This window comes from Daphnia pulex, chromosome 5 (assembly GCF_021134715.1).
Source record: "Daphnia pulex isolate KAP4 chromosome 5, ASM2113471v1".
In the NCBI taxonomy this organism is placed as follows: Eukaryota; Metazoa; Arthropoda; class Branchiopoda; order Diplostraca; family Daphniidae; genus Daphnia; species Daphnia pulex.
Genome location: NC_060021.1, coordinates 4,778,504 through 4,793,039, shown reverse-complemented (window position 1 = coordinate 4,793,039; position 14,536 = coordinate 4,778,504). Strand labels below are relative to the sequence as shown.

At 43.3% G+C, this 14,536-nt stretch overlaps 2 protein-coding genes across 3 annotated transcripts; both read left to right on the top strand.

Annotated features, from left to right (window-relative positions):
- Positions 1-67: 67 nt before the first annotated feature.
- On the top strand, positions 68-14,139 carry LOC124194126 (serine/threonine-protein kinase ATR-like). 2 transcript variants are annotated; one of them, XM_046588185.1, is made up of 14 exons: positions 68-577; positions 647-996; positions 1,057-1,218; positions 1,307-1,535; positions 1,596-1,717; positions 1,782-4,047; positions 4,115-5,565; positions 10,859-12,744; positions 12,807-13,075; positions 13,139-13,363; positions 13,440-13,687; positions 13,751-13,790; positions 13,848-13,902; positions 13,981-14,139. In XM_046588185.1, exons 1-14 carry the CDS (start codon positions 304-306, stop codon positions 14,006-14,008), a joined length of 7,605 nt encoding a protein of 2,534 aa, XP_046444141.1. In that variant the 5' UTR covers positions 68-303; the 3' UTR covers positions 14,009-14,139. The 2 variants fall into 2 exon arrangements, with proteins under 2 accessions (XP_046444141.1, XP_046444140.1); XM_046588184.1 differs by having other exon boundaries at positions 13,751-13,902.
- On the top strand, positions 5,610-10,825 carry LOC124194128. The gene is made up of 2 exons (XM_046588187.1): positions 5,610-7,199; positions 10,301-10,825. The coding sequence occupies exons 1-2, from the start codon at positions 5,779-5,781 to the stop codon at positions 10,356-10,358; spliced, it is 1,479 nt and encodes a 492-aa protein (XP_046444143.1). The 5' UTR covers positions 5,610-5,778; the 3' UTR covers positions 10,359-10,825.
- Positions 14,140-14,536: the final 397 nt, after the last annotated feature.

The following is a 14,536-nucleotide window of genomic DNA, read 5'->3' as shown; positions in this document are numbered from 1 at the left end:
AATTTTTTATCGTAGTTATTTTTCATTTTTTGCATTTTCTTTACTACTGCCTTGTTTTCTTATTTATAATCCGCCAACGCTGAAATGTAAGATGGGCGCCAAAACCTCTTAAACTGGACTTTTTCTTTGAATCCGTCTGCTATTCACACGTGATCGTAATTTGCTGATGCGGGTGATATGGTTGTTGTTAGCTTTAGTTTTGCGTTAGTTTCGTGGTGTGTGTCGTGGTACTTCAAGGTGCCCCGTTTCGTTAGTACTTTGTTTGCATAGTTTCGTTAGTACTTTGTTTGCCAAGTTTACATAATGACATCTTTAGCAGTAAAAGTAGAACAAAGTCAAAAGACTACAACTATGGAAATTCAAGAAGAAAGCTCAACAAGTGCTCACTTCAGTGCAGTTTCGGATCACCGGAAAATGATGGCCTTGCCTGCTTTAAAAATTTTAGCTGACCTAGATCATTCAGAAAAAAGCTTTGTCGTGTTGATGTCTGTCATGGACAGATGCTGCCGTGAACCAAATAATCAAGGTGTTTTTCTTGGATGTGGAAATAATGAAAACGATCACAGTTTAGCTTTTGGTAAGATTTACATTTCTGTTAATGTCTTATGCTGGTTTCTCTCAAAATTAACATCTGTTTGTTTTGCAGCTTACACTAAATGGTTCCTTGGCAGATTCGCCATTATATTTACTCGGAATTCATACATGAAAGCTTTTAATCCATTTATTGAGCTGAATGTTAAAATTTTGAATCTATTCAGAGATAAAGAACCTGCCCAATTTACTGCTATTGTTAATGAATATGCCAACTTGTTGAAGGAATTGGTAGGAATTGTATCAAAACAATCCAATGAAGAAGTCTGCAATAGAAGCTTCAAGCTACACTCCTTCGTTCTCAAGGAACCAGTAACACTTGCAGCAGATTGCCTTTTAAAGATGGATGGCTTGCAACTAAATTCATTATTAGAATGCTCCCTTCTGCAAAATAGCATTACCAAGGTATCTTTTGTAAATTACAATTTTGTTAGTGTTCTACAAAATATTTTTGCATATTTTTAGATTTTTGCTTTGTCAGCTGATGGCATTTTGCAATATAACCATCAATTGTGTGACAAACTTGTTTGTATTTTATTGGATCAACTAAATTATGGAGGAGTTAGTTCATTTAAAGCTACACTGGACTGCCTTGGGAAAATCATGATTCATAATTATCCAGCCAGAGTAAATATTTCACACATCCTTAGGCTCTTATTATGGTTTCTATTAACATTGTGGTAAATATATTTTATTCATTTATTCGTGCTGTCAGGTTCTTGAGGTTTTTCTAAGCTACGCATACCGCCTAGTAAACCTATTAATGGATAAAAGCAATCCACTGTGGCTTGGAATTAGTGAAGATAGCTACACAGAAATAGAAATCGCGCTAACTGACTGTCTCAGTCGCCTATCTAGTCTTTACGGCTTGAACAATGTAACTAATCACCAATACCTGAGGCTGATCAGTTTTATTTTACTTCATCAAAAATTCCACCAACCTTGTATAAAATATTCAATATATTTGAATGCTTACAATAACATTAATTTTGAATTTATTCTAGCTTTACTTCCCAATCTTTTACAAAGTATGCTGGGCGCACTTCAGAAATTTACATGCCCGGAAACAATTTCTCTTTGTAGATTCACACCTGATTTATGGATCAAGCTGCTAAAGCATGCTAAAGTAACTGACCACAGAATTTCATTAAACAGCAATGTTTTATTACTAAATTTCTTTACCTGTGTAGGTTGCCATTCCACCCTTACTTATCATCTTGCAGAGTGAGATGACGCCTGGAGACTGTCCCATGGAAGTTGATGAGCCACCATCTGCTAAGAGACTAAAAATTGATTTTCTTCCGCCATCGACTTCTTCTACTTTATGGGAACAAATTAAAAATAGCTGGAAAGAAATATTGAATCAACAAACGGCAAGTCAATCAATTGAGATGACCGACGCTATTGCTTTGGTTAGGATCGCAATCGTTGGAGTCAAACTGAAACTGAAATGGCGCGAAATGAACTCGGTCTTGGATGAAGCCGACTTCGAAAACTTAAACGGAAAAATTTGTGAAATTCTTTTAACCAATGAAATCAACAGTGAAGATATGGACGCTTGGATGGATATAATTTGCGAGTATTTGGTCTGCTGTATCCCACTTACTTACGTCGGAATCGATAAGAACGTCGCTATAGCGTGGTTTGCCCTATCGTCTCTTCCTTGGCTCTCGGCAGTCTCTGAATCATGTGACCTGGAAGCCAAATGGATACAGGCCAGTCGAAAATTCAAGTCTTCTTTTCTAAAGCGCCAGAGCAGTTTCGCCAGCTGCTTTGTGAAATTCCCCGTCGCCTTTTTTAAACCTTGGGCCGTTGACATTGGCTTGAAGATTTTGGACATCGAGTTTCTTCAAGCTGACGCTGAGGCACTCATCCCTTCTCTTCCATGGATCGTCCGCCACAGCAAGTCGTTCCGCGAATCAATAACACAATGCTTAACCACCATTTTGGCTTCTGGTTCTAGAGAAGAGATAAGGGAGTTAACAAAAAATGGAGCAGACCTTGTCTGTGCTCTATCAGGCAAGATGAATGTTGTTAATAATCCAGAAGATGGACTGAGTTTACGGTGCACTCACAATCTCGAAAATCTTGCTACATCATTAAAAGTAAGCATCGTTCCTGAAGATATGGCGCTCTTCTTCCTCGAGTTTGTCTTTGATGAAAATGATATTTCGCTACTCCACCGCGTGGATCTTTTTCGATCGGTTCTTTATCATTCTGCTCGAACCGAAGCCCTTCGTTTATCAATCACCAAGAAACTGCACAAAGTGGCGCAAATTTCGGTTGAAAAAAATTTACCATCTCTTCAACGAGCCATCTTAACGTGCGCAACCATTTTGGTACAGTTTTGGAAGGAAACTGTCATGGCAGACTGCTTTCACATCCTCTTCAAGATATTGTTGCTGTCTGCCTATACATCCCCTGTAACGTGCTGGACTTCATCGACGGTTAAGGATATTGCTTCGAAACTCAGTACTACTCCCGAAATGCTCTTTCAGCGTCACGCCACCATCGTTTGTGATGCGTTGCTGAGCAATCCTGATTTGGAATGGCGGAATAACTTCCTCTCTTTGGCTCCAGAAATTTTCATGAGCTCATCGCAAACTATCTCGAATGTCCATCAATGGCTCCTTCTTTTGGTACCCACCTTGATCCCACGGCTGGTTATAGAACGTACAAAGGCCCTCAGTCCGTTCTTTGATGAGATTTGCAGTCAAATGAACAAAACTCAAACGGAATTGATTGTTAAATATTTTTCTGATATTTACGTCTATATTTTGCTCAATTGCGATCCCGACGAGCAGAGTACTTTTACGTCCTATCTCGAGCGAACAACCAGACAGAAAGTGACACAACTGCGAGCACCAAATTTCCAATCAGTTCATAACGATTTGCTCATCCAGTTGCATTCCCAGCGCGAACGTGTTTTGAAAGCCCTCAGAATCTTTGCTGACGAAGATAAATCAACAGGCTCAGCTACGTCGAGTTCCGCCGTCAAGATCCGTGGCCAAGTCAAAAGTGTGGAAAGTATAGGTGACTATCTGCGGCCTCGCTTTTTGGGGATTCTAGTTCATTTCGACAGCGTCCTTCTCTCCAAGATCATCTCAGACAAGATCAAGATAGAAGCCTTGTCCTCTCTCTCCGATTTACTCCATGTAATGGGAGCCGAAAATATAATTGCTGTCCGTCTAAAAGTGTTGGCTACGTTGAGAACAGCTTTACAATTGACCGACGAACCGTTTCCTCAGTTGAACGCTTCGGCGTGGGACGCTTTTGTGAGGATACTTGGCGTTCAAGAGTTGGGACCATTAGTGAGTCAAATCGCAGTCAGTGTCCTTCCTCTCCATTCATCATGTGCGGAACAGATCCGTGCAATCCTCTACTACATCGTCGTAGAAAATGCAGAAACTCTGAAAGAACACCTCAAAGATCTTCATTTTCTTCCTGAACTTCCGGGTATAATAATAATTTCCGATATTCTGTTTTTATTGTTTGTTTGTTAATTTCTTTATTCTTCTATTAGGCCTCGAAGATATTGTCTATTCATTGAAAAAGACTTGCATCACTAACAGCAGTATTCCAGAACAGCTGTCTTTACTGATGCGCAACATATCACATGAAGATTTTGACGTCCGGATGCAGTCACTGACGCATTTGAAGTCGATTGTTCAGAAGAATTTTGACAAAATCCAACAGCTCATTATGGGCACTAACGACACTTCAGAGGCCGTCTTGACGCGTCTCATTTCCGCACTTTTGAAAGGCTGCTCAGTTCGAGAAGATGAATTGCTGTTGCTGTATGGCAAATGTTTCGGTTACTTGGGAGCTGTTGATCCGGGGCGATTAACTTTCAGTGACCAACATCATGGCGATTCTACCAGTTACACCGTGACCCTCATCGACGATGATTTCACCTTTCATCTTCTTTTTTTACTGGCTCGTTCATTCTTAGCGCCACGTAACTCACAGACGCTATCCATTCTCTCCTTCACTATTCAGCAAATCTTGAAGATCTACAATTCTGAGGATGATTCGTCGAAACTTTTTGAAACCCCACTGTGGAATCGACTCCCTGAACAACTCCGAGTGGCATTTTCTCCTTTGACAAATTCGCGTTATGCTTTGAAACCTTCGTCGGAATCCGTCCCAGCTCCGTTCCCTGTTTATCGATCTGCGATTGGGAAAAGCTACGGAAATTGGCTGTACAATTGGACAGTCGAGTTGGTTAGAAAAGTAACCCACACTCTTGCACAGCAAATTTTCAGTGCCTGCTTGCCGACTCTACGCCGGGACATGAACATCAATCGTTATCTTTTGCCGTACGTCGTCATTACTGCACTATGGAGCAGTCCGGGAGAGGAAAGCGCCCGTATTCACGAAGAAATTATGGCTGTGTTGACAGATCGTGGATTACAAAGAAGCCCTCGGAGAATGATGAAACGGTATTCGTCTAGTGCCAGCGCAACGGATTTATCTAGTCAAGGATCAGGTCCTAAAGATTTCGCCGATGCCAATCTCCATCAATCCAGCATGCAAAGCATCTTTTATTTGCTGGATCATTTAAAGAAATGGTTGAAACAGAAGCTGAATAGTTATCGTTCTTCCAAAAAGGATCGTTCTCTTACACTTGATAAAGAATACAGAGCAGTTCAGGAACTCGTAGATAGCATCCCGAATGATTTACTCGCCCGTGCAGCTCATCAATGCCAAGCCTACCCTCGTGCCATTCTTCATTTGGAGGCGCACTTAAAAGCCAATCCTATTCAATTGCGGGATCAGTTGGGATTCCTTCAAAAACTGTACGTTGCCATGGACGAACCAGACGGAGTTGCAGGAGTTTGTGCTATCCGAGATCAAGAACCCAGCCTTGAAGAAAACATTACCGCTTATGAAGCAACCGGCCGTTTACAAGATGCGTTTTCTTGCTATGAACGTATCAGTCAGAGAGAAGATTGCTCTTTAGAATTTTATCAGGTTTGTTTCATATTCATTTTTCTTGCCAACATGGACATATGCAATTGTACTGCGAAATGCATTTCGCCTAGACCCTAAGGGTGTAGACCTACATTTATTCAGCTTTTTAAAGAACAAAAAGAGGGGGGTGTGCTGCCCTTTCCTCTTACCTGCACACGCCCTTTGCCATTCAGACTTATTTCAGCTCGCGTACAGTGCAGTCAGAATTTCAGAATGGCAGGCCCTAGTGATTTTTATGGTTGGCATAGGCACCAGAGAATGGACCCACGGGCCGTAGGTTTTCGTACTGAACAAGAAGCTAGAGATTGGGCAAATCGTTCTCGTGATTGGAATGGTCAGCCACGCGACCGTTTTGTTCACTTTGATTATCCAGATAGAGAAAGGTCTCCTCTTCGAAACTATCGAGAGTGGGCTCCCTCCTTTGACGCTCAACCGCCATTGTTTAATATTCCACCCGTGATTCCACCACCGGCTTTTGACGTTCCTCCGCGTGATCAGTTTTTTCACGGAGACCGGTTTTATCAAAATGATGTGGGGGATCGACCAAGGGGGCGTGCGAAGGAACGGGGGAATGGCGCCGAGTTTCCGTTAGATGATAGGATCGAAGAAGAAGCCTACGTTCGTTTTAGCAAGCTAAGAGACTTGGAAGAAAGAGAGAAGCGGGAGAGCAGACAGGAGGAAGACGAAGAAGATGGCGAGTATCTTGAAGTAGAGGACGAAGAGGAAGAAGAGTTAGACGAGGGGGGTCCAAAGCTAGTGGACCGTCCATGGCTACCAAAGGAGCGTACTCCCCAAGCCCCTGCCGCCGGATCTAAGTCGAAAGGGAAGGCTCTAAAACCAACGCGCGCGGCAGCCGCGGCAGCCACGGCAGGCTCATCCAAAGCAGCCAGTGAATCAGGGGAAGTGACGGCGTTCATCCCAACAGCGATTTCAGACGAGATTAGGGTTTGGCTAACGACTGGCCTGTCAACCGACGATTCAAAAGCAATCTCAAAAAAATTTGAGCTCGAGTTTGAGGACCCGACTTTCTCGATTAAACCGCCTAAGCTCGACGGCTTTATGTTGAGGCATGCTAAAGACAAAGATCGATTGAAAGGGGTTAATGCTTCGGAGGAAGCGCTTATACAGACTCAGCTTAAAATAATGGACGTTGCCCCACCTCTGTTTGATTTATACGCTAAAGTGTGTGCTCTTGGAGAGGGAGAAACGGTGACGCAAGCCAAGAATACGGTGCGGGCCGTTTTACAACAGTGGGGTAGAGCGTACTACCACATCACCCAAAGAAGAAGGCGAGCGGTTGTGACATTGGTGGAACCGACATATGACTTCATATTGTCAAACCCTGACGCTTTCGCACCGGGAAAGGAGGCAACTGAGCTCCTTTTCACGGACAAATTCTTAGAGACGATGCTCAAGGAGGCGTCTCAAGACGCCACACTGGCAAGCTCATCGGCGGCTCGAGCGAGGGCTAAGGCAGGTGGAAGAAAGGTAGCAGTGAACCCAGGCCCATCTCAACGGGTGTTGCGCCCAAGGAGAGAAGCAGCGGCCCAATTTCCCGTTGAAGGGAGGCAGAGTGGTGGGGTCGGAAGAGGACGACCGCCGGGTGCAACTGCTTGGACTCGAGGAGGTGAAAGGTATGTTTTCGTCCCTCCTTCTGATCCCATTCAAATTTTACGCAATACTGTTGTGTGTGAAAATGTGGGCGGGCGTATTTTACATTTTGCTAAAATGTGGGAGACTGTTACGGACGATCGTTGGGTCCTAGACAGCGTGTCAAACGGGGTTAAGCTAGATTTTGTAGAAACCCCGAATCAAACTAAACTTCCGCGTCCGATAACAATGTCGAAAGAGATGGCAAGCGTTTGCGACCAGGAAGTAAAAGATTTACTTGAGAAGAAAGCCATTGTAGAAATTTCGAATAGCGGGGAGGATGGGTTTGTCTGTTCTCTATTTGTTATTCCAAAAAAATCGGGCGGTTTTCGCCCGATTGTAAATCTTAAACCACTTAATGTATTCATCCGGTATGAACACTTTAAGATGGAAAATCTTGATTCCGCACGCTTCATTTTGAGAGAAGGGGACTGGCTAGCAAAGTTGGATTTAAAAGATGCTTATCTTACGGTCCCTGTGCACCCCTCCCACCAGAAATATTTGCGTTTCACCTGGAAGGGGCGTATTTTTCAATTTACTTGTCTGGCTTTTGGTTTAGCTCCGGCCCCGCGGTATTTTACGAAAATTCTAAAAGTAGTGGCGGCTTTTCTGAGAAGGCAGGGCATGCGTCTCATCGTGTATCTGGATGATATATTAATAGTTAATACATCAAAAGATAGCACCAAAGCCGATGTAAATAAAGTGGTTGAATTATTACAAAATCTGGGTTTCTTGATCAATTGGGAGAAGTCAATTGTAGAACCGTCGCAAGTAATAGAGTATCTGGGCTTGGTTATTAATTCGGTAAAACTTTCCTTTTCGCTGCCGTCGGACAAGGCTGCAACCGTTAAGGCCAAATGCGATGCGGCCCTTGCCAGGAGCAGAATTTCATTGCGAGAGATTGCGTCGATAATGGGCAACTTTACTTGGGCCATACCTACGATACCTTTTGCGCAGTCTCATTTCAGGAGGATGCAGGCATTCTATATTAAGCAAGCTAGAAAAGTGGGATTTAATTTGAAGTCGGAATGCGTGCTATCGGCGGAAACCAGGGACGACTTAGAATGGTGGTCCAACAATCTAGGCTTAAAAAGGGAAAAGTTGTTCTTTCCTAGCGTGCCAGATCTGGAGATTTTCTCCGACGCTTCTCTAACAGGCTGGGGAGCGTATTGTAATAATGTGAGGACGAGGGGCTCATGGACTTTGGAAGATACCAAGAGGCACATTAATGAACTAGAGATGTTAGGCGCGTTATACGCGATTCAATCATTCGCGGCGGTATCGGAAAGTATAGCGATAAAAATTTATTTAGACAACGTCACGGCAGTGGCTTATATTAATCACGGCGGGGGTACCAGGTCCAAAGCGTTGACGCAATTATCAACCACTCTGACAGCTTGGTGTGAGAGCCGGAATATTGCAATCGAAGCGGTTCATTTGAGCGGCAAGCTGAATGTAATTGCTGACGAAGAGTCTCGCGCCGGACCGGATGCAAGCGATTGGAAATTAAATCCATCCGTTTTTTCTCGCGTTCAAAAGATCTGGCCATCAAAAGTTGACCTTTTTGCGTCCCATTGGAACGCGCAGCTCCCCTCTTTCTTTTCGTGGCGGCCGCAACCGCAAGCGTTGAACACAAATGCCTTTTCAGTTAACTGGAAGGGCCTTTCGGGGTATCTTTTTCCCCCTTTTGCGCTAATTTTTCAATGTTTGGAAAAAATTAGAAGAGAGAAAGCTGACGTAGTTTTCGTTTGCCCCGTATGGACAGGTCAGGCCTGGTTCCCGGTGCTACTCGAGCTAGCGTGCGACGTAGTATTTCTTCTTCAGCAGGAGCCGGACCTCCTGACATCGGCACTGAACGAGCCGCACCCGTTATTAGCATCCAGCGCACTTCACTTGGCCGTTTGGAGACTGTCCGGCGACAGTTGCGTGACAGAGGCTTTTCGTCGAACGTGGTCGACCTTCTTGTGGCCGGAAATCGACCGACCACCCTCGCAACTTACGATTCCGCATGGCGGAACTGGACACATTGGTGTGTGCGAAGGGATACGGATCCCTTGTCGGCGGATTTAACCGAGGTTTTGCAGTTCCTCACCGACTTGCTGGCCTCGGGCAAGTCGTATAGCGCAATCAACATTCACCGGTCTATGTTGTCCAGGACCCTGGGGTCCATCGAAGGCGTTCAGATAGGCGCGCATCCGCTTGTCGTCCGATTAATGAAAGGCTGCTATCACAAGAATCCCCCCAAGCCCAAGTACAACGACATGTGGGACCCGAGTCAAGTTGTAGAATTTATTAATTCGTTGGGCGAAAACCGACACCTTACCCTGAGCGTCTTAGCTAGTAAATTGGTCACCATGATAGCGTTAGCTACCTTAATGCGAGCGTCGGAGATAGCGGCAATTGGTTACCGATCCGTCGTCTTCTCAGAAAGAGGGGTAGTATTCTCATTAGATAGGTTACGGAAAGCACAGCGGAACGGTCCGCTGCAGTCCTTTTCAATATTAAATGATCCGGATCCGATTTTATGTCCAGTCTTGGCGCTTAAAGAATTTGTGGAACGTACGAATCAGTTTAGACGCGAGACAGACGAAGGAAAACTATTTGTTGCACTCATCGCGCCCCATAGGCCGGTCTCAGCCAGTACAGTGAGTCGCTGGATTAAATCGTTCTTGCAAAAGGCCGGCATAAACACTCGGTGTTTTGGGGCGCATTCCACAAGAGGAGCGGCCGCTTCGAAAGCGGTCAGTGACGGCGTACCGGTGGAGGCAATCTTGCGAGCCGGAAGTTGGTCAAAAGAAACGACGTTCAATCGATTTTACAATCGAGCGTCGACACAAACGATGTTTGTTCAAAATTAAAAATTCATCATTGGGCTTTAAAATCACCCTTAGGGTCTAGGCGAAATGCATTTCGCAGTACAATTGGTAAATTACCCGAGGGATCGTTCTACGATCCTGAAGGGTAATTGAAATTGTATAAGAAATAAATGTAGACGACGACCCTAAGGGTCTGTCTCCCACCCATACCCACCCTGTGTCATCATTTATTTAATTATGATTCATTCAATTTTGGAAAAAACGCGTAGAAATCAAACCTTTCGTGGCCGGAAAGCTGGAGGTTATTCTAGAAGCAAGAATAACTAGACTGGCGAGAAAGTAAGAAGGCCCCATTACGTGTTCAAGTTACGGCAGTTGGCAGAGCTGTCCAGAAGAAGAAGCGCACTATTTTTTGCTGCAACCATTATGTTCATGTTTCTGTGTTTCATGATATGTTACCTTGGGATAGAGTTTTTTTACCCTGAAGTCCTCAGGTTTTTTCTCGTATCCCCCTCAAACTGTTATTTGGAAGTTATGTGTGAAATTCTCTCTGATTATGTTTGATAACATGTAATTGTGTTTGGTTAAAACCCTGTACACGGATCTGTAGCTATAAGTCTGAATGGCAAAGGGCGTGTGCAGGTAAGAGGAAAGGGCAGCACACCCCCCTCTTTTTGTTCTTTAAAAAGCTGAATAAATGTAGGTCTACACCCTTAGGGTCGTCGTCTACATTTATTTCTTATACAATTTCAATTACCCTTCAGGATCGTAGAACGATCCCTCGGGTAATTTACCAATTTTTATTTGTCTTTCCTAATTTCGTACAGGGAATGCTGCGATGCTTATTAAATTTGGATCTCCCCCAAGGAGCATTGACTATGGCCAATGGATTGTTGCAGAATTGTCCCGACTGGCGCCGAAATTTGGATGATTACCGTTCAGAGTGTTGCTGGCGTTTGGGGCAGTGGGATATGCTGGAAGACGTTGTCAAGCCTTACGATTTAACATCGAACAATACTGCCGCCTCCGTCGGTTGGGGCGTTGGAATTGGTCAAGCTCTTTTGGCAACAAAGACGAACGATCTTAAAAAAATGGAAAATTGTCTACGATCAGTGCGGTTGAAGCAGATGCGAGTGATTAGTGCCGTCAACCTAGAACGTAACTCGTACCCAAGGGCCTACGAAAACTTTGTTAATCTCCACATCTTATCCGAAATGGAATCCGCAGTGTCATTACTCGATCCTTCGTTGATTTCAAAAGAAAACGCATTTCGAGTACGTTTTAGCGAACTCTTGACTAATTGGAATCAGCGACTGGATGGAGTTCAAGCGTCAGTGCGTTATACGGAACCTGTTCTGAACGTTCGCCGAGTTGTTTTAAAGCTTATAGGTCAGCAAGTGGAGGCTAAACAACCTCAATTGATGGAAGAAATCGAAGCCGAAATCGGGAAAAGTTGGCTGGTGAGTGCTCGTTTGGCTCGAAAGGCCGCTCATTTCCAACGAGCACACATCTTGCAACTGGTTGCTATAACAAGCCCTTGCCCACCCTTGGCCATCTACATGGAACAAGCCAAGCTGCATTGGGCTAAAGGCGAACAGGACCAGGCCATCACCGTACTGAAACGAGGAATTGAAAAACGTTTCCCCGACTTGCAGGCATTGCAGATGGAAGCTGCTAAACTCCAACCTAATAAATTGACCACCGACATTCTTGAGTGCTTGAAAGCCAAACTTTTACTTGCTCGTTACTATGAAGAGACTAGCCATGCAGACATGAACACCGTTATCAAGTACTACAAGGAAGTGACGGAAATAAGCAGAACGTGGGAAGAAGGTTTTTTCCGGTTGGCTGGTTATTACGATGTTCTCTACACAAGTTATGACGGAAACAAAGAACAACATCTTGATATGGCGCGTTACATTATCACCAATTTGGGTCGCTCAATGATATACGGAAGCCAATTCATCTATCAGGCGATGCCACGAATGCTTTCCCTTTGGATGGAATTAGGAACCATGGAAGCTGAGAATCCCAAAGTCTTCAAGATCGGCAACTCCAAGGCTAAGATGACCGACGTAACAAAGGCTATTGACAGTGCACAAGAGAAGATCCCTGCTTACAAATTCTTAACGGCATTTCCCCAGTTGATTTCACGAATTTGTCATCCGCATCTAGAGGTGGCTGCTCTCCTGAAGCGAATAATCGCTAAAACACTTGTAGCTCACACGCAGCAATGTATGTGGATGATGATTTCGGTGTTAAAATCATCGTACAGTATCAGGGCCAAGCGTTGCCGAGAGATCATTGATGTAGTGGCTTCTAGCCAAACCAGTTTAAGGAGCTTCTTCGCAGATGCTACCAATCTGGCTGATAGACTCGTCGAATTGGCCAACAAACCTGTCGAGGACGGCATCATGGTTTTGTCTGTGGAAAAAGCATTCAGATCTCTTCCTAAACTACTCAGTCAACCACAATTCAGTAAAATCATGGTTCCGTTGCAGTGGATGATGACGGTAACATTGCCCACAACCCCTGGAGAAAACCTGGAACACAATCCTTTTCCTAGAGATCCTGTCTACATTGTTGGTGTGGAAGATACTGTCGAGGTGATGCACTCGTTACAAAAGCCGAAGAAAATATCCATCCGTGGATCCGATGGGAAATTATACGTTTTCCTCTGTAAACCACAGGACGATTTACGGAAAGATTTTAGGTAAATTTGTTTGTTCTGTATTTTGTATATATATTTTTTTTTAACAAGTTACCATAATGCAGATTAATGGAATTCAACCAACTAATAAATCGGTACTTGGTACGAGATCCCGATTCACGCAAGCGCAATTTGCATATCCGGACTTACGGAGTAATTCCTTTAAATGAAGATTGTGGTCTCATTGAATGGATTCCAAATCTGATTGGTTTAAGATTTGCTATCAACCGGATTTACAAGGAAAGGGGTTGTCTGATGAGCAATACTGAGTTAAGAAAGAGAACACCTCATGTTCGAGATACAATTGTTCGGAAGAGAGAACTGTTTGAGAAAGGTTTGTCATTTGTTGTTGTCTTAAACTTACTCTGAGTCTTAGAATTCTATTTCGTTCTTTCAGAAATCCTGCCACGGTATCCTCCCGTGTTTAGCGAATGGTTCCTGAGTACGTTTCCAGATCCACAAGATTGGTTTTCTGCCAGGCTGAGTTATGTTCGAACTACGGCAGTCATGTCCATGGTGGGATTTATCGTTGGTTTAGGTGACCGACACGGTGAAAACATTCTTTTTGATGCAGTTTGTGGCGATGCAGTCCACGTGGATTTTAGTTGCTTATTTAACAAAGGTTGTTTTCAAGATTGATTTTCTCTCACCTCGGCATAATATTTTTATTTTATTTTTTTTTTACTTCTTTAACTCAGGTCTTTCATTTGAATGGCCCGAGCAAGTTCCTTTCCGTCTTACTCATAATATGATAGAAGCCATGGGAGCTACTGGAATTGAAGGGTCATTCAGGAAGTGCTGCGAAGTGACGCTACGTGTACTAAGACAAGAGATTGACACTCTCCTTAGTGTGCTGAAGCCGTTTGTTCATGATCCACTTGTAGAATGGTCAAAGAAAACAGTGAACAAAGGTCGTTCTGATCTTCCTGAGATAAAAAACGAACAGGTCTAAAATGCTTTATGTTCTCATCACCTGTTGCATTATATTTAATAGATTTTCTTATTTCAGGCCATGGAACACGTCGAGAACATTAAAATGAGATTACAAGGTTATTTACTACAACCAAATTCCAAGAATAAATTGAAATACCGTTTCTCTGTTGAAGGACAAGTAAATCAGCTGATTGCGGAAGCTACCAGTGTGGACAATTTATGCCAAATGTAAGCTGTGCACAGTTTTTAAAATGTTATTATATGCATACTGTTAAATTATCGCATCATCATTTCTGCGTCTTCTAGGTATATCGGATGGGCAGCCTACATGTGATATGGATTTTATATATTCGAGAGCCAATTATTACTTGCCGTCTATCTCAATTTGCGAAGTAGTTCAAATACGTTCTTATCTTTCATTTTCGAATTTTTTCTTCCTCCTAAAGAATAAAGAAATTAATTGTATTTTTAGTCTGCAATAGTCTGTTTCATTTCCACAACTTTTTTGAAATTTGGCATGTAACTTGGGATTAGGGTTAGGATGGTAGCAATGAGTAAAAATCCAAATTTTTTCGTGTCTGAATTGAAATTTGCTATCCACAACACGCATACTTCGAAATCCGTTTTTTTCACTGTTTTTTGACGCTTTTAGTACTTAATTTTTTTTTCAGCTTCGTCACTTAAACAGCTTGTTAAGGACGTAAAGATTAACATTTGAGCCAAAAATTATCCCATTATGTATTGCCATGCATCAAACTTTTGCTATGCGCTCGATATGCGCTGTAGCTGGTTAATCTAAAAATGGGTTTTCTGGCCGAAATAGATAACATAAGGAACTTTCATCTGCTAAGTAATGTTAAAA

Excerpts from the sequence above, each read along its gene's own strand:
- LOC124194126 (XM_046588184.1), top strand. The coding sequence starts at position 304 with ATGACATCTTTAGCAGTAAAAGTAGAACAAAGTCAAAAGACTACAACT. Across the intron at positions 1,536-1,595 it reads TCAAAAATTCCACCAACCTT|CTTTACTTCCCAATCTTTTA; the intron begins GTATAAAATATT and ends AATTTATTCTAG. Across the intron at positions 13,076-13,138 it reads GAGAGAACTGTTTGAGAAAG|AAATCCTGCCACGGTATCCT; the intron begins GTTTGTCATTTG and ends TCGTTCTTTCAG.
- LOC124194128 (XM_046588187.1), top strand. The coding sequence starts at position 5,779 with ATGGCAGGCCCTAGTGATTTTTATGGTTGGCATAGGCACCAGAGAATG. Across the intron at positions 7,200-10,300 it reads TGGACTCGAGGAGGTGAAAG|AAATCAAACCTTTCGTGGCC; the intron begins GTATGTTTTCGT and ends AAAAACGCGTAG.